This window comes from Lepidothrix coronata, unplaced genomic scaffold, assembly GCF_001604755.1.
Source record: "Lepidothrix coronata isolate B3197 unplaced genomic scaffold, Lepidothrix_coronata-1.0 Scaffold10, whole genome shotgun sequence".
NCBI classification, from domain to species: Eukaryota; Metazoa; Chordata; class Aves; order Passeriformes; family Pipridae; genus Lepidothrix; species Lepidothrix coronata.
This window is the reverse complement of record NW_016690190.1, coordinates 2,914,262-2,937,750: the sequence shown is the minus strand read 5'-3', so window position 1 is coordinate 2,937,750 and position 23,489 is coordinate 2,914,262. Positions and strand designations below refer to the sequence as shown.

Below are 23,489 nucleotides of genomic sequence, written 5' to 3'. Positions count from 1 at the left end.
GGGACCACAGTGGGTCATCTGGTCCAACCTCCCAGCTCAGGCAGGGTCATCCCACAGCACATGGCACAGGATTGCATCCAAATGGTTCTTGAGTCTCTCCAGTGAGGGAGACTTCACAACCTCTCTGGGCAACCTGTTCCAGTGCGCAGTCACCCGCATAGTGAAGTTCTTCCTCACATTCAGAGCCAGGCTGCCCGCCCAGCCAAGAGAAAGCGCGGCCATTGGAACTGAGAGGGCTCCAGCGGGTGGGCGGGAAGCCCTTTCGGCGGTGTGTGCGGGCCGGGGCGGGCACAGCCCCCGGGAGTGGCGGATGCCCCGTAGGAGCGGGGTGCGGGCGGGGCCGGCGGGGCGGGACGGGGCTTCCCCAGGCGGCCGGGCCGGTTCCCGGGGGCGGGGGGGGGAAGCGCTCGCCCCACGTGAGGCGGCGGGGGGGGGCGTGATCCCGAAAGGGGCGGGGTGGGGCGGGCGTGGCTACGGGCCCGTGCCCGTGGGCGGGCCGTGCCTCGGGGCGTGTCGCAGGGCGCCGTTGGCGGCGGGGCAGCCGCTGCCGGGGCGGGCACACAAACACCGCGCGGGGCGGGGGCCGGGCAGGCGGCGGCGGCGGCGCGAGCGGGAAGCGGCGGGGGCAGCGGGGCCGCCCCGCCTCCCTTCGGCGCTCCTGCGGCGGCCGGCGCAGGACAATGGAAGAGGCGGCAGTGGCGGCGGCGGCAGCGGCGGCGGCGGCGGGGGGCCCCTGCCCGGCGGATCGGCCGGGGGCAGCGGTGGCGCTGAGCGGGGAGAACGAGGCCGAGAGCCGGCAGGGCCCGGCGGAGCGCGGCGGGGACGCGGCCCCGCTCAACCTGTTGGACACTTGCGGCGTGTGCGGGCAGCCCATCCAGAGCCGGCGGCCCAAGCTGCTGCCCTGCCTGCACTCGGTGTGCCAGCGCTGCCTGCCGAAGCCCGAGCGGTACCTCATGCTGCCCCCCGTCCTGGCGCCCGCGGCCGCCGCCGCCCCCAAGGAGCCGTTGCCGGCGGTGCCCCCTTCCTCACCCGTCCCTCCTCCGGCCTCCTCCCTGCACTGCACGCCCGGTAAGTGCCCCTTCTGCCGCCCGTCCCTTCCCCCGCCTGCTGCCTTCTCCACCCCGCCCCACGGAGGCCTGTATGTCGCGATAAGCGCGGGGGAGCGGGGAGCTGTCGCGACTGGGTGCGGTGGGTGGGGTGCAGGTGCCCGGCCGCCGGACTGCCGGGGCACGGAGCTGTCGGGACGAGCTGTGCGCGCTGCTCGCCAGCGCCAGGGCTGGCGGCGGCGTTGTGCTCTGGCTTGGTTTGTTTTAATCGTTATTTTTAAATTTCCCACCTCGGAGGGAAGGCAGCACTGTTGTACTTTCCCAGGACCTCTCTGTGCGGATGGAGAGGAGCGGTGAGAGCCGCCCCCCCCCGCTCCCCCCGCCGGGCCGGGGGTGCGGGGCCGGGGCCGGGCAGCTCTTCTCGGGGGAGCCGGGGGGCTCTGGTCCCTTGCTGGCGGAAAACCTGGACACGGGCTGATACCAAGGCAGAAAAACGTAGCGAGAAAACAGACTTCATTTGAGTGGTGTTTGCAGTGTGGAGCGCGGCCGGAGGGGAGTCCTGCAGGTGTCATCCGCTCAGCCGGGAGCGACCCTGCGCCTGGGCGGGGACCGGGGCGGACAAGCGATAATAACACTTGCGCGCGTGATCGGCAGCCCGGATGGGTCTGCTGATGCATTAATGTACAGCTTAGTTGTTAATTGTCGCGCCGAAGGGAGAATGCTGCGAGGAAGTTTTGGTAAGCTCGTGTACTGACACAGGAACCTGTGTCAATGTGTTTGAAAAGTACATCTTGCTGTAGAAGATCTGCAATAGATTCCTCCAGTCTGAAAGTACTTTCCTAATGTTTTTCTTTTTTTTTTTTTTCCTAGACCTCTTAGGTGTAGTGGATCACTTAGTTTTGTTAGAGGCATCTAACAAAATCTTCATCTTAGAAAAAGGTGCAAACAAGCATCCTTTACTGGAAACAGGTTAAGATCCTGCTATGATCAGATTAGTGAGATATGCCTGTGCCCAATTTACAGTGCAAAGGAGACCATATGACCAAGTCAATAGTACAGCTTTTATTTAACAGTAAATGTGAGGTAGAGAGATAGAAAGAAATAAGAAAGAGGGGGTGGGGAGAGAGGTCAAGCAGAAGATAGTCACCTGTGGATCCAGCAGCATGCTGTTGGTTCTTCTTCACCCTGGCTTCTTGGTGGTGGGGGTCCTGGAGTTGTTCTTCTGGAGTACCACCTTTATACAGTCCAGGTTCCAGGTATCCATGGGGTGATCACAGATGCTGTTCCCATAATTTGGGGTGGGAGTGTATGAGCGGTTGCTTCCTTTCCCATAGTTCCCTACAGTGGGAATTTTTGTACATATATGTTAACCAGGACATGCTAACCAGATCTCTCCTCAGCTAGGCTTGGAATAAGTGCCTTCCTGTCATAATTTCTCCCTTCTGTGCTTATCTCAAATTCCTGCAGTAGTCTTATCTTATGGCAAGTTCCTTCTGTGGCCTTGACAGTGCTTGAGACAGACAACTGTACTTTTTAAGTCCCTACAGATCTTGGAGAAACTTGAATAGAAAAGAAGAAATGTAATAAAATTGGGCTGCTCTGTAGGTATTAGTGGAGGTTGTGCTTGTTGGAATGTGTAGTGGGGGCTCAAGTGAAAAGTAGTAACTACAACTGACCATTTTTAAGTCCTTTAAGTGCATTTAGGTAAACTTCACCATCCTGCCAGCAGTTCTGACCAAAAGATTACAACTTGAATATGCAAAGTGTTTGCAGCGGTTCATAAAGGAACGCCTTCTTGAGAGAAAGGAATATTTGGGACAATTGGAGAGACTTGTTTCAGAATATCTGAGAAACTCCTGAGTATGTTATTAACAGGATATGCTGAGCCTCTTCATCTGTATGGATGTCTGTGGTAGTATATCCATTCAGTCTTTCAGTTTAGCATGTAGTGTATGTAGTAGTCAGACTGCCTGGTCAGAATTTACAGAATAGGAAAATCTGAGAGACCCAAAGCCCATATACTTCAGCTTGGTTGATCGAGGGGATGTTATTGCTCGTAAGCCTACGAGTAGAACTCTGAAATTCTGCATGCAGGAACAGACAAAGTACAAGCTTTGGTGTATAATGAGGTATTTCAGGACAAGATACTTGGAAATAGGAAAGAGGGCAGAGATACAGCAAGCCCAGAGGTTGCAGCATAGTTCAAGAGACAATATCATCATCTTCTGAGTTTTGAGGTCATGAGCAGCATAATCCCATTCTCAGATGTTCTGTTTAAATATAGCAGAAATTGGGGTCTGTAATTGAGTGAGAAATAAGATACATCATAAAAATTAAAAGATTAGTGCTGTTCAAACATTTTGAGGGAACAAATGATAGATGAAGTAATGAATCATAGAAACAGAAAACCTGTAGCTCTGTGTCCCTCCTTTTGACTGTGAGTTAGTTCTGTGTGAATGAATTTTACAGTACATACTCCTCCTCATTCTACACATTTGCAGACATACTATATTTTTGGTGACAATTGTTTTTACCCTCTTGACTTTTCTCCCAACTGACTTTCATGCTTCCACACTACCATTCATTGTCCAATAGGAAGGAGAAACTTGTATAGATCTCACACTCTCCTTGAGGCATTTTATACATCTTTTTTTGTCATGGTTTTGGCCCGGCTAAAATGACAGGGGCTATATATTAGCTAGCTATGGCCAAACTTGATGATGTGCATTTTCTGCTTTTTGTTTTCCAACTGGGACAAAAAAACCTGTGAACCTGAAGTTAGGATTGGGAGAAAAAAACCCATCAGTGTCCAAAACTGATTATATTGAGAAAATTTGTTACGGTTTGGAAATTCTCAGAAGAAGAAGGAAGGACAAAACTGTCACCTCTTCTGGTAATATGTTGTGCAAAATGCTTATGAGAAACGACATGAAGAAATAAACTGAAGAGTATAAGCTTAGAAAGTTGGATAATAAATGCCTCTCATGATGTAAATTATGAAATTACTGTGACTAAACTGAAGAAATAAACAGCAAGGAAGCTGTTTGTGCTGGAAGGAATGTCCTAAGTAAGGAACACAATAGAATTGCAAACTATGAAAAGCTCCTGAAAGATAAGCAGACTGCCTATGCTCATCTGCTGAGCACTAAGATGCTGCACAAAAAGAAGCCTGAAGAAAGAGGTAGAATGGAGTTTATCTTGAACAAAGGAGAGGATGTGATTTGGAAAGAGCTTCACCGAACCAGCTGTGAGATGAAGTGTTGTACCAACATCCAAGTCAGTGAAGGAACAGATAGCTAAAGAGGTACAGAGTCTCAAGTAAAATCTGGAGATGCTTTTTGTCTTCAGCAAACTGTTTCAAAGCAGAAAGAGTCCTTTGCTTTACTAGGATAAAGTGTACCTTCAACTTCTAACATACAGGCAGGTTTACTTGGGAGAATGTTGACTTTCCTTCTATAAAGTTGTGGGGAAAAAAAATCAAACTTGAGGATCTAGAATGAATTAAAAATTATCTAGAGTTGCTCACTTGAATACAAGATTCAATATGCACAATGGCAGTGGCAAGACACGCAAAGGAGTTTAATGTGGTGGATGTTGATCCTGCAGAGGTAGGCTGGTGGCAAGGCCAGTTGGCATGGATATGCTCTATACTGCCACATGAATTTTCTATAGGAAAGAAGACCTAGGGTTTCAGATTTCTGTACTGTCCCTGAAGTTTAAGATGTTGCAAAATCATCTGTGTGTCAGACACCAGTGGTCTTAGCACTGGAGAATTCACTGCTTGCTTTCTGAATGTCCAGTGACAGCTTATTTGATGCAGGTGACGTTTTTGTTGTTGCATTGCTCAAAAATGTGTTGCCTGACACACAGCATTATGAACTGCAGGGAGTGCTGCAAGAGTGGGTCTGTAAATGTGACAATCACTTTTGAGCAAGTGTCTATAGACACCACTACTGAATATCTTGGCTAACTTCATGTGAGTTTTCCTTTTGTTTCTCAAATGGCCATTCTTTACTGTTTGATGGTGTGAGTTGTAACTGGTGCATACAAAAAGGCTGTTATTAGAGATCTACTTGCCCGAAGTTTGTGCTGGGCAGCGCTTCAAAGACTAGTTGAATAGTAGCTTGTACTTAAAGGACAGTGTTTGTAATGTGGAGAACCTCTTAGTACTCTTCTGGAATTTTTAAATGTGAAATAGGTACATGAAAACTGTGAAGTTATATAGATTGAGATACTATTACTTTTCAAAACTATTTAAATTGTGAGTATCTTTGTTTTTTCTTAATCATCAATCTGTACATAAAATAGATTGAAAAGTGATGTGAAAGAAACTTTCTGAATGGAAATGCATAGCAAAGTTTTATGCAGGAATCACGATGAAATCTTAGTAGTGTCAATGCCAAAAATAGTAGAGGGAAACTTCTTTTTCTGGTAATTTATCTGTAGACAAACCTGCTAACAAACAAATCTGTACGAAGCTGTTAGAAGCATATAATGTTTGGACAATTCCAGGGTATGAATTCTTCTGGAATGTCCACACTAACAACTCAAATAAGTTTGATACTTGCTGTTAATTAAGGAATAAACACTTCAGAGTTACTTAACAAGGATTTCAGGGATGTTCATATTTCAGGTTAATAATGCCCAGAAATGTTTGTTTAGCAATACAGTTTCAGGTTCTCTAAGGCATGGAATGAAGACCTTACCCTTGATATCCCCTCATGTTTGAGGCTGGCATCTATTCTGTTATGTCCCATAGTCAGTCCTTATACAGATAGCTTTAAATTCTTTCAGATTCTCATCTGATCTGGATATCTGGACTTTCCAATGTCATCACTTAATTTGACCTAGAAAATACAGCTTTTGACATCAACTTAAATTTTGTTATTTGTCTGTATGTTACATGTTCTTTCCCTCTTTTAGTTTGATAATGATTAGGATCCTTCTTAGTTTGAAGGATATAATAGCTTCATTTGAAGTTTCTTAAGGTGAAGTTCAATTTTTCTTCCATGTCTTTGTAATCTAAGAAGACTTAAGATTCTTTTTTTAAATCTGCCTGATACACATGATTATTTCTGTTTCATCGTTCGTATTGCCACTTGCTTGAAGTGAATTTTCTCCGTTTTCACCATTACAAAGTGCATGTTTTAATTGTGTGGCTAACACTTTCACAAGCATGATTACATCTATGTATCCTTTCACAAGTCTTATTTCTACTGTGGTGCATCAATAACTGAATTGTTTAACCTCCAACTTATGGAGATTTGGGAGTGCTAATGTTTAGAATTAGTGTATATTATTGGAATATGTATAGGAAAGACATGTCTAGTTTTCATACTGGTTTTGATTTGTGCTTATTTTGAATTCAAAACTCACGGAGCCCCAGAGATTGAATATGTGAAAAACATTTAGGATTGTTACAGCTGAAATATAGTATTATTGTTTTGATAGCCTGAAATGGACAAACCTCTTGGTTAAAAAGTCATGAAACTAGTAAAAGCTTAAAATATTAATCAAAAACTATCTAGAGATGGTTCTTATTTTTCTAATCGGAATACCCTTCTTTTAGAAGAAGGCATGCTTTCAATATGATACTTATTGTACAAGTATAATTTCAAGTAGGGATATATTTGCCAAAAATTACTGCATTCTTTTCTACCAGGAATTCCCCAGAAATCTGGAGACATACCTATGCAGCCTTTATTAAGGTGGACAACCACATGATGTGGAAAGAAGCTTTAATCATGCTTGCTCCAATGTATGATTGAAGTATGTAATAGATGTTTATTATCTTATGTACGTATGCAGAATAGTATTTCTAGAGTAGGTTGGATGCATTTACATACTTGCTTTCTTTCACCCATAGAAACTGGGAGATTGAAAGGCTGAAGCCATCAGAACATCAGATAAACGTTAAAACAACTGCAGTGATGTAGCCCAGCTCATTCCAATTGGAAACCTTACTGAATTTAAGCTGTAGAAGTTATCAAAATAGCTGTATTGGTGTGTGAAATTTTTTTCCAAACCAAGATTTATATCTTCAGAGGCCAACCTAGTTTTATTTCAATAAAAATTCAGCTTAGAATGTCTCTGGTAAGTGATTAGTATTTTTAACAGTGGAAAGGAATCTTAGATCATAAGGTGAAGATCATAAGGAAAGAAAATATATACTAATGTATTAAAAATTCTCAAGTACATGTCTAGTTGAAAGTGCATTTTGTTGTTTTAATGCTTATAATAGAGATATCTCTTAAAAAAATGCCTTGTTGAAAGAGCAAAGAAAAATAACTGTGCATATGTTGATGAAGAGGCAAGTGGAGGGATGAGTGTGCTCTTTGTGGGCTAGCTCATTCCTAGGAGAAATGTCCTGAAGAGCTAGTAGGTTATGCAGCAGGCTTTTAGCTTGGTCTGCTAACTTCCAGGAGTACTACGAAGTGACTATTTCTCTCAACTTTACCCAGTCAGTTAAATTCTAGAAAAATTTTGTTGAAACTCTTGATTCTGAACGTAGAAACTGGGCTTTTGTACAGGAAAAGCTTTATGCCAGTGTTGTCTGTGTTAGTTAAGATGCTCTAGGAGGAATTTCCATATTATTAGTGGAATTTCCCAGTAACGGTAAACTTGTGAAGCTGATATTTTGCCGGTTATATCTAATCTAAAAACAAAACAGGGGAAAACCAAAAATAACGTAAAGCGAATTTTAAATGTGACTCTATTTCAGGATGACTTTATGAAAAATGCGTTATTTCCGAAATTGGAAATTTTTGCAATAAAATTAAATAATAGAGTAGTGTGGTGGTTTGACCTTGGATGAATGCTAGATGCTCATCAAAGCTGCTCTGTCACTCCCCTCTGCAACTGCATAAGGGAGAGAAATTAAAACAAAAGGCTCATGGATCAAGATAAGGTCAGGAAGGGATCACCCAGCAATTACCATCGGGGCAAAACAGACTCAACTTGGGGCAATTAACTGAATTTATGACCAATCATATCATAGTAGGATAATGAGAAGTAAAAGCAAACCTTATGAAAAACTTCCCCCTCCCCCCCGTCATTCCCAGGCTTAACTTTATGCCCAGTTTTCTACCTCCTGCCCCGTGGTGCCACATGAGGAGGGGAATGGGGGCATTAGTCAGTTCATCACATGATGTTTTTGCTGTTACTTCCTCCTCAGGGGAAGGAAGCACTGCTTCCTCTGCTCCGGTGTGGGGTCCCTCCCATGGGAGACAGTCCTCCACGAACTTCTCCAACATGAATCCTTCACATGGGCTACAGTTGTTCACGAACTGCTCCAGCGTGAGTCCGTTTCATGGGGTGCAGTCCTTCAGGAACAGACTGCTCCAACATGGGTCTTCCACTGGGGTCACAAGTCCTGGCAGCAGACCTGCTCCAGCATGGAATCCATTCTCCACAGACCCACAGGTCCTGCCAGGAGCCTGTTTGAGGGTGTGAGTTTCCCACAGGGTCACAGCCTCCTTTGGGCATCCAAAGCAGGGCCATCCATGGGCTGCAGATGGATATTTGTTCCATGTGGACCTTCATAATATGACAGTCAGGCAGGGATCTTCAGGTGAATATGGCCCTGAAGTGTGCATTGTGGACCTGTGCCGGTGATCTGGCTGAACTGTGAATGGTATCAAAATCTGCTGTCAGACCTATTACTTCTTACTTAACTTATGTGCTGTAACAGTATAGTGATGCATTATTTTTTCTTTGTCTAAATTAAAGGCCGCAGAAAAATTGTTTTCATAGAAAAAATCCAGTGATGCTTTTAAAACTTACCTCAGCAATTAGGTAGCTATGTAGTTGCGTACTGTTTAAACTATGTACTCACAGCTCAAATGTGCTTTGAAGATGTCAGTGTCACAGTTGGAATGACTAAATTATTTCCTTTGTTACCTACTGGCCAGAGAGTATGTATAAAAACATAAATGTTTACCATCAAAGAAAGCATGAAACAGTTGTGTGAAGTAACTAACAAAATGACATTATTTTTAGCAAGAAACAGTCTTGTAAAGTCAGCTATGAAACCAAAGGTTGAGCAAAAGAATGTTCCTAATTACTTGATACCGTCTCTCCAGTGCTTCAAGTAAATGCTTATTTGAAGCTTTTATGTGGGAGAAAACTGTGTATTACCTTGCATACATTACAAACTTATGATTGAGACTGATGTTAAACAAGCTTTCTAGTTATTTTTGAAGTTTATCAGTAGGCTATGGGGAAAAGGATGACAGTAAGCAAAGCTCAGATCTTTGAACTGCACTCATGGGTTTTGAGGGCCCTTGCTTGTAATGTGGATTTGGGTCATGGAGACATCCTCATTTCAAAAAAGAAATCTGCAGCTCCGATGCTAAACTGTCTGTAATTGGGAGTATATGGACAGGAGAGCTGAGCCATTTGCTTTCTGACTGTAGAAAGATTTCTGCTTCTGATTAATAACTAAGTTGCCACAGGCAACTTTTTATTAAAGTGGAGAGTTCCCCTTTCAACTGTAGTCCCTCAAGTGAATATAGTGCAATTTGAATAAAACAAGACTGTAGCACAAATACCCTTTGAACTAAAATGATTGCCTAATTTGAAAAGTAAGTGTATAATTTTCCCGGTGAGCTGACACATCTGTCAGTACTGTAAATCGCAAAAAAGAAACAGGACTATTTTTACCTAAATGTTGACTTGGAAAATCCCCATGTATTTTCTAGGGTGTCTACTTGAGCTCAGAAAGCATTTAATAAAATTTACTTAATCTGCTTCATTCATTTCTCAGCATCTGCTATAGAGTTTGAGCATGGTTAAGGATGTGTGGAGTGAAGTTTGTTGAACTAATGCTATAATCCAGCCTACCCCAAGTTCATGCTGTGCTTAGGCGGCTGCTGCTGAACCTGCTATGTCAGGGTACTTGTAACACTGATGCTCTTAGGGGAGGGATGCTGGCAGCTGCGAAGGGAATGAGTAGGTGGGAAGAAAGAGATGGAGACCTGCACTACTCTGCTGGGGCTGGAGAAGATGGCTGGAGATGGAGAAGACGACCTTCTTAAAATTAGAAGGTTCTAATTGTAAATGGAAGTTACACTGCCTTGATAAAACAGCCCAGCACCAACAGATCTGTTATTAGAAATAAGCAGTACGCAAAATTGTCCTGAACAGCAAAAGTGTGAATTGAAACATACGTATATATATTTTATTTTTTTTTTCCAACATGGACTCTGCTTTAAAATGAGTAAACTACTTGCAGAAATAATGTAGGAGTGCAAATTACATGCCCTCATAGTCAGTTGGTTTAAAGAGAAGTGGTAGTAGGTTTGAATAATTTTTGCCTTTTGAAAAACAATTGTGACTTGTAAGTATTGTTTCAACAGTTTTCAAGTAAAAGTTGAAATTCATAGCACTGCCCAGCCCCAAAGTGCTAAATTAGAATAACAGTCAGTTAGGAACTGAGATAAATTTCTATTTAGCAGACAAGTTTGGCTGAATGAATGTAGAGCTATATAGCAGGACTTCAGTAATGGCTAAATATCTGGGAACTTTAAAACCCTGGGGGTAGTATACTTCTGGATTAGATTTATCTCTTTTGAGTGTTTACAGATTCCTACCTATTCTTGCTTAAGCAGTTGGTTTTCTTCACTCAGTAATTCTGCTCCTTATTTGCTTTTGTCTTGTTTGGGGGCCTTTCATCACACATTAGCAGCTATTGTTCTCAGTTGTTTTAGCCTGTGACTGTTTGTCGAGTTTACCAGCTACAGACTACTTGGCCTTCAATAGTTCAGTTTTCTCTTCCGTTTCCAGTAGTGAGAGAGAACCATGAGGGTCTAACACACTGGCTAGCATATTTGGAAACCCCTGAATTTAGAGTACTTAGATTGCTGAGTTTAATCAATGCTTAAAGGAACTTGATCTCCTTTGAGAAGTTCTAAACTTTTCCTCAGTCCCTTCTCTATTTAAAAAGCTCAAATGTGGTTTCAGAGTTCATGTGTTAAATACTGCCTGAGTAACTATTATTTCAGACACACAGTTCTTTCTTGGGATGAACATAGGTGTTGTTTGCATCCTATAGTCATATCTGAATGCAAGTCCAGAGATGCTAGCAGCTCTTTCTTCAAATACTGCACTTCAAGTTGTTAAATAGAATGTTTATTTTCTACTTCATGGCAAAGGCAGAGTCCAATGTTGTGAAAGAGTGTTCAGAAGTTTCTGTGATGGAACATATGGGAAGGCCTGTGGTCTTCCCACATCTAGCAGTGAAGTTTAAAAAAAACCACAAACAAACAAAAAAACAACCAACCAAAACCAAGCAAAAAACCCCCCCCAACCCCCCCCAAGTTTTATTTTACATTTGTCTTGACTCTTATCTGTATCATAAGATTGACTTGCAAGTATTGCTCTTATCACTCAATATATATTTGTTGTATAGACTGCTGGCAGTGGGACCATCAGTAAATTGTATGCACCGTGATGGATGGGGTAGGTTCACTCGCAGATTGGGAGACAGTCCTCTGTTGCCTTTTTCTTTTTAGAAATGGCCTTATAACTGGAACAGATACAAGTCAGAAGCAAAGCCATGGTTTATGGTAGCTCATGAGTCTTCTAGGTTATTGTCACAACCATTCAAACTCAACAGAGGCAAAGATCTCTTCTCAAAATAATGATTCGGGAAGCTGTTTTGGCAAATGGAAGATGACTTTATACATGGGTGTCCCAAACGGATTCAACCAACAGTCCTCTTTCCTGCATTCAACCCTTTGTGCAAGAGCTGAATGTGGTTTGGATTCTTTAAGAAGCTAAATGCTAATCTTGCATCCTTTAAAAGTCCATTTAACAACAGCGTTATTGTATTGTTCCAATCGGATTGTATTTATTGTGTTGGTTTTTTTTTTTCTTTTTCCCTGTTCCCAGTTCCACTGAGATGAGATCAGATTTAATGTGGTTTCTTTGGCTGCCTTTTGACTGATTTAAAATTTTGAGAATATAGTGTAGGTGCTGTGAGCTGCAGAATGTCTGATTTCAAACTTTTGCAAGAATACCTGTTGTTCTGCCTGAAAGTTGTAGTTGGTTGGTTTTGCTTTTTTATTTGTCATTATGCCAGCCAAGTAGATTAAGAACCATAATGTCATGGTGGAACCCTTGTGAATATTCCTTAAAAATAAAGTAAAAATAAAATAAAGGAATAGAAGTATAATCCTAGTTCATTCCCAAACTGGTATTTGATGCTAAGTGTAATGTTTCCAGAATTTCATTATCAAGCCTTTGAGGCAGTATGGTGCAAGAAGGTGGAAATAGATAAGTGACTCTAAAGGAGAGGCAAATAAATGGCACTTACAAAGATCAGTTTTGGTAGAAGATTCATTTTCTTAAGCTTCATTCTTAGTACCAAGAGTGTCAGGCTGGGAAAGCACCTGTGAAGGAGCTCTTCTTTGGTTTTGGGAAAATGGAGGAAACCATAGGAAGATTAGACTTCTTCAGTGGATGTGGATGTTCACATCAGCCAACAGCGTCTGGCTCATGGTTCAGTTGCCTACTGCAGATTACAGCAGCAGGAGATACACCGTGGGAGCATAAGTAATATCACTGCTGCCTGTGTCACCTGCTGTCTTCTGAAAGCTGTGGGGCAGCTGTTGGAAATCCCTCCTGTTCTTACTCGATCATCTCTTCGACCCACAAGGGTCTGTTTTATTAGTTACATTCAGTAATTTTCATATTAATGCAATGTCAGAGAAGAAGATAACACTGCTTTTTAATTAATGCTGGTTCTTGGAGGCTGTATAGTCTGTGTGGGTCTCACAAGCATGTATTGCTCCAGCTTGGTAGTCTTTAAGCTATATGGGAACTGGAAAAAGCTGGTCACGTTGCATTTTGAACTCTTACAGCAGTGCTGAGGGATACTGGGCATATGTAAGAGAGGAATATAAAGTGAGCTGGCTTTTTGTTCTGGTACATCTACACACAAAAGTGCAGTGCCTGTGGCTTGCAGGTAAGTTGCAGATAACTTCAAGGATATTCTCCTCTCTAATTGCTGGATTTAGAATATTGGAGGGATTCTTACAGTTGAGCTGGATGCCCAATAGTGGATAAGAGTATTAGTGTAGTTACTGGAAAGAACTGGATGTTTTTAAGGTATGATTCATCTGACCAAGTGTACACATCTGTTTAACCATGAAACCACTCATGACCTAACTATATTACCTAGGTCTTCAATAACTGTGAAGGGAACTTCTTGTAACCCTTAGATGAATCCCACTGAAGGGATTGAAACTTGGCAACACTGCAAAGAAACTTTATCTATCTTTCAGGTGCAAAGTTTAACTCTATGGAGTCACTTGAGCATAATAAATCAGTATTAGTTTTGTGCTGCCGTTAAGAGTTACTTTTCCATAGATGTAAAAATTCTGCATGTGACAAGCTTTATTGTTACACAGCTTTTAAATACAACAAGTAGTCAGAATAGACTGGATTTGGGAGTCTTGGGATTGTTTCACTTAAATAAATTAAATGGCTTGGATCTTTACTTTTTTTATTCCATTAATAATGTCTTGTAGAGCACTCAGATCTATCTGATGGAAATAAGAAGTATCTTTATTTTTTTCTCCTATTTGACTACATTTGTTCAGAGTGGGAATTTTCATCAAATATTTTTTGTACATTTCATTGTCTCTGTCCCTGTCAAGAACAAGCTTAAAAAAATAAATCTAGAAATCCTTAAAATATTGCCAGGTTAAAGTATTGGTTATATAACAAATTTAATTGCAGCACAGATTAAAAATTTATTCAGAATTTATTGATAAATACATACTAAATTCCTCTTTCTCACTGTTGAGCATATAAGTCCTGGGCATTTTACTTGTGTGGTAAATGGGCTATTACCATATTGTCATTGAAGAATATATTGAAGAGACACTAATTAGTTAAAAAATCTATTTTTACTAACAGTCAGCCCTTTCTTTTTCTTCTCTCCTCCCTCTTACTAAACAAAGTGACTTAAAGGGAGAACCTATTATTCTAAATCAGCATATTATTTATACGTATTTTTGAACATCCATTCCTTGCACATACATTTTACAATCCTCCATTATTTGGTGCATCATTGTAATCTATATTTTGAGACAGTTTGAAGAAAACATAATAGAGGTGTTTTCATAGTAGATGACTTCTGAACTCTAAGTCTGTCTTTGAGGAGAACTTCAGAATAGATATCCATGTAGCAGAATACAGACAGATGCAGTTAAACACTGCAGGTAACAAGTTCATGGCTTTGAATATTGACACTTCAGAGATTTTAACCGAGTCTTCCTTTGGAGCTGAAGACTGCAGTTTGTTTGGGTGCAGAGATCTTCTGTGTGCTTAAACAGTGTTTTCCACCAGGAATTTAAAATCACAATAGCAAAGATATATGGCATAGAGTAGGCAGGTAAGTTGAGATTCAGCTGTCCAAATCAGAATATCTTCTGCCAGTTCTGGGATACCTGTAATATTTTAAAAAGGGCTGGTAGCTGTACTGCACAATCCACAGGAGCCCTATTTCCTCCTGGAATAGCAGCTGGAAGCCAGGCAGGATATCACCCTCAAATTAGGTATGTCTGTTCAGGCAACTAAATTGCTCCCCTGAAGCTAGTGGCTTGAAAAATGAGGAGCAAGAGTCTAGTTGGCCAAGTTTGATAAGTAGTTTCCAGTTATTGAGCAGTGATCATATTGTGAACGGGAGGAGACCTGTGAAAAAACAGATCGCAAGGGTGCATCTGAGCACTTGAAGAGGGAGTAACAAGAGCTAGTCAAAGGCCTTGGATTGCATTATCGTTGCTGTTTTGAATGACATTTATTCTGAAATACTCTGACTAAAGCCCATTACCTACTGCTGTTCCCACTACTGCTTCTAACTTGCTTCCCTTAGTATGTTTCAGATTCTTAGAAGTTATTTTTTGAGACTTTTTTTACCTTCACAACTGCTTAGTGTTGGTGGGAATATTATGGTAGCTGGGGCTAAACGGAGCAAGTGAGTGAAACAGTCAAGAGTGTCGTATGTTGAAGTATAGTTTTCACCTTTTCAACAAAGGATTAAAAAGAACCAGCTCTTTCAGTGCCTTCCAGACAGGCTTGGTTCTTCGGATTGTGACTGCCCAAATGATACTGTGCTTACCTGCTTTTTTGTAACTGTCATTTCTGGTAATAGGTGCATTGTACTGTAACTACTGAACTATCAGCTGGTGGTAGATGAGAACTCGAAAAAATGAAGACCAGAGTATGAAATTTCTTGCTACAAAGAAATGACTATTAGCTGTGTTGTGCTTGTAACTCTAAGATATGGGTCCATCTCCTTACCAGAGATTTTTTTTTAATCCCAGTCATCTTTTTAAAATTAATAATAACATGTTAACATGCTACTATTCAGGAAGAAAGGTACTAATTTCCTTGTTCCAGATGCTCGTGGATACAATGGACTTGAGCACTGTTGGTAAGATCCTAGAGCGTCTGCAAAATGGTATTTCAGTAGAATGTGTACATCTAAACAGCATTAAATCCACTTTCAAAATGTTATTTCAAAATTAAATACATGGCTGCTCAGAAAAAAATGACCGAAGAATATCACAGAATCTTAAAAATCCTTGCATGTTGTATACCTGAATTCATTACATACCACTTGGAAATACTTGACAATTTCAGGACTTGAAAGAATGTATTTTAATTTTAATGAAAGAAATGCTCATCACGGTCAGCAGTGACAATTGGCTTAATTGTTGGTAGCTTCTGCATCATTGTTCAAGCATGTTCATTGCAAGACAGTGAGACTTTTTGTTCATCATCTTGTACTTAAACATTGTCTATCCCACAATAGCAGTGTTTCCCTTTGTTACCATTATGACACTTCTTATAATTGCGTTGTTGAAGAAAATGTGTTGGACAGCTCTGGATGTGAATATAAACTCTCCCTTCAGAATTTCTTAAAGTATTCAGAAGGGGCTGGAGAGTCAGTCCTTGCAAAATTTACAATTTATGAAGTCTAATATGCAATATCTGAAATGTTTGAAGATTGGGCACGTAGAGCAAAAACAATGAACCATTTCACAGAGCAGATGAAATATTTTAATTCAGCTCTGCAGTGCCTTCCAAGAAAGTCAATGCACTGCAGCATAAAAACTGGCCTGTAACACTGTTCCAGAGGGGGGATTACAGTAATAGTCTTTGTCTGGCTTTCATTTATTTACATTTTAAAGGATTTAAAATAATTTTAATTAACAATTAATGAATTATAATTTTAATAAACTTTCTTGCTAGATTGGTGGTTGGTTTGAATGTTTATACCTTGGCAGTAGGTGCCAGTTTTCCCTTGAGATGTGCCTGCTTGTTGGTTTAACCTATCTCCCCTCCACTAGCAGCAGCAGGCTGTCACAACTAGATGGAAGCAGCTTTTTCTGGAACAAACTGGTTTAAAGAAGTTGCCAATTTTGCAGCACCAATAGCAGCTTAATGAGAAACAAGAGGAAAGCAGTAATTATTTTAAAAATTGATTCAGACATTATTGCACATGATATCGTTTCTCAAATTAAGTTTTCTAAGTGTTTATTTTTAACTGGGAAACATGACCTGTGTAAATATGACCAGTTTACCCTCAACCCCATGCATTTTAATGAAAAGCCTTGCTACTATTAATGGTGTCTGTAGACACAGTGAGACAAGATTCTGTAGGTCAACACTGAAATGCCCTAATTTTTGTATAGTTAATGTTAAAAATCTTGTAGCCGGCACTGCCTCCAGTCTCTGATGTACCTTTTATTAATATTAACTGGCCTGTCTGTTTTTTTAAACATTTTAACTGCATGTGTGATTCACTGTTAATATTTTTTGTTCTGAAATCCGTATAGTTATAATTTCAAACAGAACATATATAAAACTGAGAAAAATTGCTGTACAACCCCCTAATTATTTATTCTGTAATGACTGTGTCATTACAGGTAAAATTGCCAGTTGCTTCCAAGCAGTCAATTTAATTAAGAGAGCTCTCTTTCAGAAAACTAGTGGATTTTTTGACTGATTTGTACTGAAGAAAGGGAACTATTAAGTCCTCCTCTTTTAGTAAAGCGCTTTGCATCTACAAACAAAAATACCTTCTTGGATCTACAACTGATCATCCATTGGCTTTATTAAATTGGCTCTGAAACGTGTTCGCTACAGTGAAGACGCAAATGAGCCAAAACTGGGGCAAACCAGAGCAGTCTCCTCCTATTGTCTCGGGATGCTTCAGTAGTCTGGAATGTGCTCCCAGGAAACTGGGAGCCGAGTTGGAAATAATACTGTATATGCCATGAGTCTGTTGTGCTAAATGGGCTGAGGTGCCCTTTCTGTGGATGCAGCATGTAACTTGTGAAGATTAAGAATAAGCCATGATTTTCCCTACCTGCCTAAAATGCAGACTAGCATTCCTTGGAAGAGGCACACATGGTATGAGCCTGTAGCCAGTGGGAGCTGTTATAGTGGAAGCTCTTCTATCCTGGCATAGCCCCATTCGATCCACATCGCAGTACCAAATCCAGTTCATTGCATGGCATTGTTACTTCTGTTAGCAATGTGATGTCCTGGCCTGGTTCAAGCAAAGTCTGAATATAAAACTCCACAAAATTGGGTTTTGTATGAAGAGATGCTGCTAAGAAGGGTGGAGGTCTTCCCCTCTACTCCTCCTACTCAGGAGCCACATGGCCATACAGCTGCATAAGCAACTCTGCTGGTGTTAAGATCTGATTATTGAGAGATGCCTCTGTCCAAATTAAGGTGCAAACAAGACCATATGCCAAAGTCAATAATATGTATTTTATTTAACATTGAATATGAGGTATAGAGGTAGAAAGAAATAGAAAAAAGGGGAGGAGGAGAGAGATCAAACAGAAGATAGTCACCACCCGTGGATCCAGTGGCATCCTGTTGGTCCTTCTCCCTGGGCTTCTCGGTGGTGCGGGTCCCAAGGTCATTCAAAAATTTTCACTATTTATACATTTCAGTAAACAAAGGAATTAATGCTCACTGGTTACACAGTTCTGTTATTCTATTGGTTGAATGATTGCTTCACGTGATCTTCCCGATCTTCCCCTGATGGAATTATCTTTTACCCAGTTGGAGCTGATTTCCAGTTGCAAGCACAGTTGGCTTTCCTTGCGGCCCATAAATTCTGCATCCTTTGTGTCTACTACCAGTGATATGTTCTTCTCCCTAAGCTTTGTTTACCTCCTGCTACATCTGAGGTTACACCTGGACAATAGTACCACCTCTATCTTATCTCAAGTTCACGAGGTATTACAGTCCAAGTTCCAGATGGAGGCATATTCAGGAAGGGGGTTTCCGTGGTTGTTGGTGGTCACAGATGCCATCTGTCCCATAACCTGGTGTGGTCTTTGTTTGACCAGTGACATGTGTATGAGCAGTTGCTTCTTTACACAGTTTGCTCCAGTAGGTATTTTTGTCCAGATATGTTAACCAGGATCTTGCCTCCAACAGGCCTGGACTTAGTGCCATCCTGTCATTCCATTCTGTGCTTATCTCATGGCAAAGTCCTTCTGTGGCCTTAACAGTGTTTGAGACAGGCAGCTGTGCTCTTTAACTCCCTAACCTGGTACAAAGAAGCACATGAAAATGTGGGATCTGATCGCTCAGTCACTTGTGTTGACTCACAGCACTGGGCTTTGTCAGGGTCAAGAAAGAGCAGTGAGGGAACAGGAAGAGGGTGGTTTGTAATTGAGACTGTTGAAAAATGTAAAAAATAGTCTTTTTTGGCAAGTGTGTAGCTTGAGTATTAGGAAATTTATTTATTGACCCTTGACTGTGGTAAATTGATTTGCTTAATAAAAGGAGACCTTCAGTACTTGGAGTTCTGTTAACTACCTGACATACCAGAATTGGATTTCTTAATGGTCTTTCCTGATTATGGTATAAAAAATGTTACAGAAGTTGTAGCCAAAATATAGAATTTGTATATCAAAGGAAGCTGCACAAATATGTGTTGATATGCAGACTGGTAAAATGGCAGTTATAGTGAAACCAGGCTTAACATCATAGGAGTTCAGATGAAAGTGAAATGCCTTGATAACAAGTGGAAAACTGCTTGCTGAATTTCGAGAGAGAAGAATTGCTTTAGTAAAACTGATGGACTTATATTATAGCACTGCTTTGTAGTGGGTTGGCAGTTAAATCTCAAGCATCTATTGGAAGAATGTGCTAGTGAGACACTCATTTTCTTCAGCCAGGAAAGGTGTCTCCTTTAAATTGTTTATATAGGTCTTTTCAATGAGTCTACTCACAGCTGAACCTCCAGTTTTGAACTTGACTTTGTCCTTTTCATACTCTTGAAAAACTAATTGTTTAACCCTTTGTGTTCCTGGTTCTCAGCTCTTTCTTCAACCTGGAGCCCAAGTATGTTATTGTCTTAGAATTGTACCCCAGTGTGTCTTGCAGAGAAGAGGAGGGAGAAGACCTTGATTGTTTGTTCCTTTGTCTTTCTTGCTTGCTTTCCCTTTCCTAATGTGAAGGTAGTCACAATATTAATACAGGTCTGCTCTTCCTCTCTACAGCTTGCCTTGTTAATATTGAATGTATTACATTTCTGTGTCTAATATGACATGGTTGAAGGTCATGTCACACTGCTGGTGTGTACGTGTGTGTATGTAATACCACTCAGTGTCATTAATTATTCCACACTAATAAGTGTTTACTTTAATCCATTCTATAACAACAAATTGTCAATGGGAATACATTATCTTTAGAGTAAAGGAATTAATTTTTTATAAGATTAAGGCAAATTCTTTATGGGATTGAAACAAAAAGGTGTTTGACCTTGACTGAAAGAATATGTCATTGGGGAAGAACATATAAAGGTTACTTCAGTGATTAATGAGAATTAGCTTCTTTTTTCCCATACTTTATTAACAGGAGAGTATTAAAACATCCTCTCAAAAATATTTATCCTTGTAACCTGTCTTTGTAGTTGTTTAATATATCTTAGTTTGTGCAAGCATAATCAGATATTTTTTTTCCTCCTGCAGTCGGTGTTATCCGCTGTCCAATTTGTGGTCAGGAATGTGCAGAGAGACACATCATAGATAACTTTTTTGTGAAGGATACCACAGAGGTTCCCAGTAGCACAGTAGAGAAATCAAATCAGGTAAGTACATTAACATGTAATCAAGTTAACACCTTTTGCATGTGTATGCATATCCTTGGCTTCTTGCTGTGTGGCCTTTCTGCTGTTCGTATGCAGATAGAACTTCAAGTACTTAGACATCACATGGGGTAGCTACTCTAGAAAATCAGTTAAATCTGAAAATGCATGTGAAGAAGGTGATTATCATACTGTAAACTATTTCAATTGTTGATAGAAAATTTCATCATGATAGCAAAAGATAAAAGTAAGGAATAGGCACTAGAATGGGAATTTCTATACTTTGGACAAGGTACTTCAGGCACTCTTAAGCAGGGACTCAAACAACACTGCATCAGAAGATCTCAGTGTAAAATGGAATCCTCTAGTGAAATCTACTTTATTTTTCTTATCTCAGTATGGACAAAACAGTGCTAAATAGCTGGAGTCAAATTGCCAAGGAAGAAGCTCAAAATTGTAATTGGGGAAGATGGTATGTTCTAGGGGTTTCTTGTTTGGTTTTATTTATGTAGACTACTTCGTCTTTGTTTTGCAGTTGAGTAATAGCCATCTCATAAAAGCTGCTTATCTGGAAGAATTGTAATATTGGTGTGATTTTTTTCTCATGATGATTTTCAGGAGGCAAGTACTAGTGTGAAAGCTGTACCAAATGAATAATCACATCTGTGTAGGACCACAGTTTAGTAATCTCTGTTATCAAAATATTGCATGTCTTCATTTTTAGCTAGTAAGAGAGTATCTCACATATCTCTTTACTCATAAACTTTTTATTAAACTCCAGGAATTTATTGTAAATAATTCAGCCTCTTTGTATAGTGCTGCATTGTTTGTAATAATAGTACAAAAAGGTTGCTATGTCCCCGTCGCTTGCATTTCAGCTCATCCTTTAATATTTGGATGGTGGTCTCCTTTTATTTTGAAAATGGCTCTATTTTCCTTTCCTATTTTAGGGACATGTATTATTGGCTCTTGATTTTTTTGTTTGGAGTGCAATGTCTTGGAGTGCAATGTATTCCGGTTGTTTCAAAGATTAGTTGAAATTTGTGCTCATGTATGTGAACGGGCACATCCCTTGGGAACAGATGAAATTCCCCAGTCAGGTTTGTGATACCAGCTCACTGAGTCCTGAAGGCATAAGTGTTGTCATCATCTCTGGGGAGCAGAACTTCTATCTGGAAAATGTTAAACTGTGTTCAGCTTATAAGGAATTTTGAAACTGGATTTCTGAGAAAAGATAGACCTTACCAGAAACTGAAATTGAGTTCTGAGTCTCTGGAAGTACAAACAGTGTTCTCGCAATGTAGGACTGTTTGACCTTTGCTTTTTTTTTGTGTTTGGGAAGGGGGAGGTGTTGGTTTGTTTTTTTGTTTTTCCCCTGGGTGTTGCTGGAAGATATCTGAGTTTTGCAGATGGTTGTGAGATTTACATGGTCTCTCGATACTCTACCAGTAAGACTGACAAAATGCATAGTCCCTGTTGAAAATTTGTTAACTTTTGTAGTGACTTTAAAATTAGGATGAGAAGCAAAATAACTTCTTTATGCAGAAGCAGTCCTGAATTATTTTGGGGGGCGGGGGCTGTACCATATCCTCTGCTTAGTTATACAATATGTCCTCTAAGACAGCACTTTGTGGAATGGTGATAGTAATGGATTTTTTCTTTTTTCTCAGGGGTGGTGACTTATTTTGACGTCTCTGCTCTCCCCGCCCCTTCCCCTTTCTCCTCTCAGTTTTTCTTTCCCTTCTGTGGAAGTTAAGTGGGAAATTCCATCCACTGAGTGGTGTGAGCAGATGTCAGGGAGGTTCTTGAAAGCCTTTAAGTTTCGTTAGGATCCCTTCTCAAACTTCGGTCTTACTCTTCCATTCCATATTTGTTTCTTTCTCCCTCTCCCTAACACAAACCAACAGTTTTGCATTCAGAAAGCGAGTCTGTTCTTCAGCTAAGTTCCCTGGCTGAACTAATCACACTTTCTGCAGCAGTTGAAGGCAAACCAGCAGACTTTGTTGAACAAGCAGAATAGGACATTCATGTGCTTTTCTGTTGATTTTTTTATTAAAAAAATGGAGCTAGATGTTTGGTTAGATGCCTGCTAATTGAGCATGTACCTTACCTCTTGGAAATGAATGATGTGCAGTTCTCTTTGTTTGAATAGATTTATTTTGGTATGATAATGACAGGTTTTGTACACTCCTTTGTACGTTGACATAAAAAAAGCTACACCATTCTGAAAACCTCTCTATTTAGGAACAGCAAAGTTAAATCAATAATAGTTAAACAGATTAGTGTCCTGTTCAAGGGGGAATATTATGAGGTTTAAGGATGATACAGCCTTCTAATCAACCTGTCTTGTTTTGCCTTTGAAGGAGGAAAGAGAAAAAGAAAATTTGCCATTAGCAAGATAGGCAACAGAGCAGAGGAATTAAAGTGGAAAAGATACTGACATTTGCAGGATATACTGGATCAGAGATTCTGTCAAAAACTTTGGCTATTTTATAGAATTTTTCTACTGAGATAGTTAATTTGTCTTTGATAGTTTGGCAGCTTTGTCAGGATGCTTTAGAAATTAGAATTGGAAGCAGGCCATGGGTTCTATGCATATAATGTAGCTTGGAACCACTGGTCTGTATCTATGACTAGCCTCTATATGTGTGTTGTCAGGAAGGACTAGTTTGTTTCAATTCAAGAGAAACTGCAAAAGATCTCTTTCAAATAAAATGTTTGGTTGTTTCAGATTTAAAATGATACAAACAACTAAAATAATTTTTAGCATATTGAATTAAAACTGTAGGAGTGAATGTCATATCATGGAGCCTGGCATTGTGGGATGAGAAAAATAACTAGAACCCATTGAAATGCTATCTTTTTATCTAAAATTATGTTTATCTTAACCTGATTTGAGCAGTTCAGTACTCTACTTAAATGGCTGTGCTTTATAGCAATTTGTACTGAAAGCTTCAGGAGAAAAAGAAGTGAGCATAAAGAAAGTGTAAAACTCCCCATTATGTATTCCACAAGGGCTTTCCTGGCTAACACTAAAGAATTTTGTGCTGGCTATTAGCATAGGAAGCTTTCCAGAAGGAAAGAAACAAACAGGCAATGCAGTTGTGATACTCTTGAAAGTAATCATTGTAGGTTGTGGACAGCTAGGACGTAAGTACTTGAAAAGAGCAGATGCTTTATAATTTTTTTCACATTGTGATTTCTTGAAAGACTTGGCAAAATTATCAGCTTCTAAAGAGAAGTTTGAAAATAAAAACTAATTATACTTCATTTGTAAGAATCAGCAGAAAGCTGAAGCAAGTGCTAGATTTGAG

At 40.4% G+C, this 23,489-nt stretch overlaps 1 protein-coding gene across 1 annotated transcript in view; it reads left to right on the top strand.

The window, feature by feature from the left end:
* The first annotated feature begins 680 nt into the window (after positions 1 to 680).
* The window catches only part of TRIM24 (tripartite motif containing 24), a 56,221-nt gene continuing 33,412 nt past the window's right edge, over positions 681 to 23,489 (top strand). The window contains exons 1-2 of the mRNA XM_017804679.1: positions 681 to 1,068; positions 20,060 to 20,178. Of these exons, the coding sequence (XP_017660168.1) occupies positions 681 to 1,068; positions 20,060 to 20,178 (507 nt within the window). The remainder of the gene's footprint in view (positions 1,069 to 20,059; positions 20,179 to 23,489) is intronic.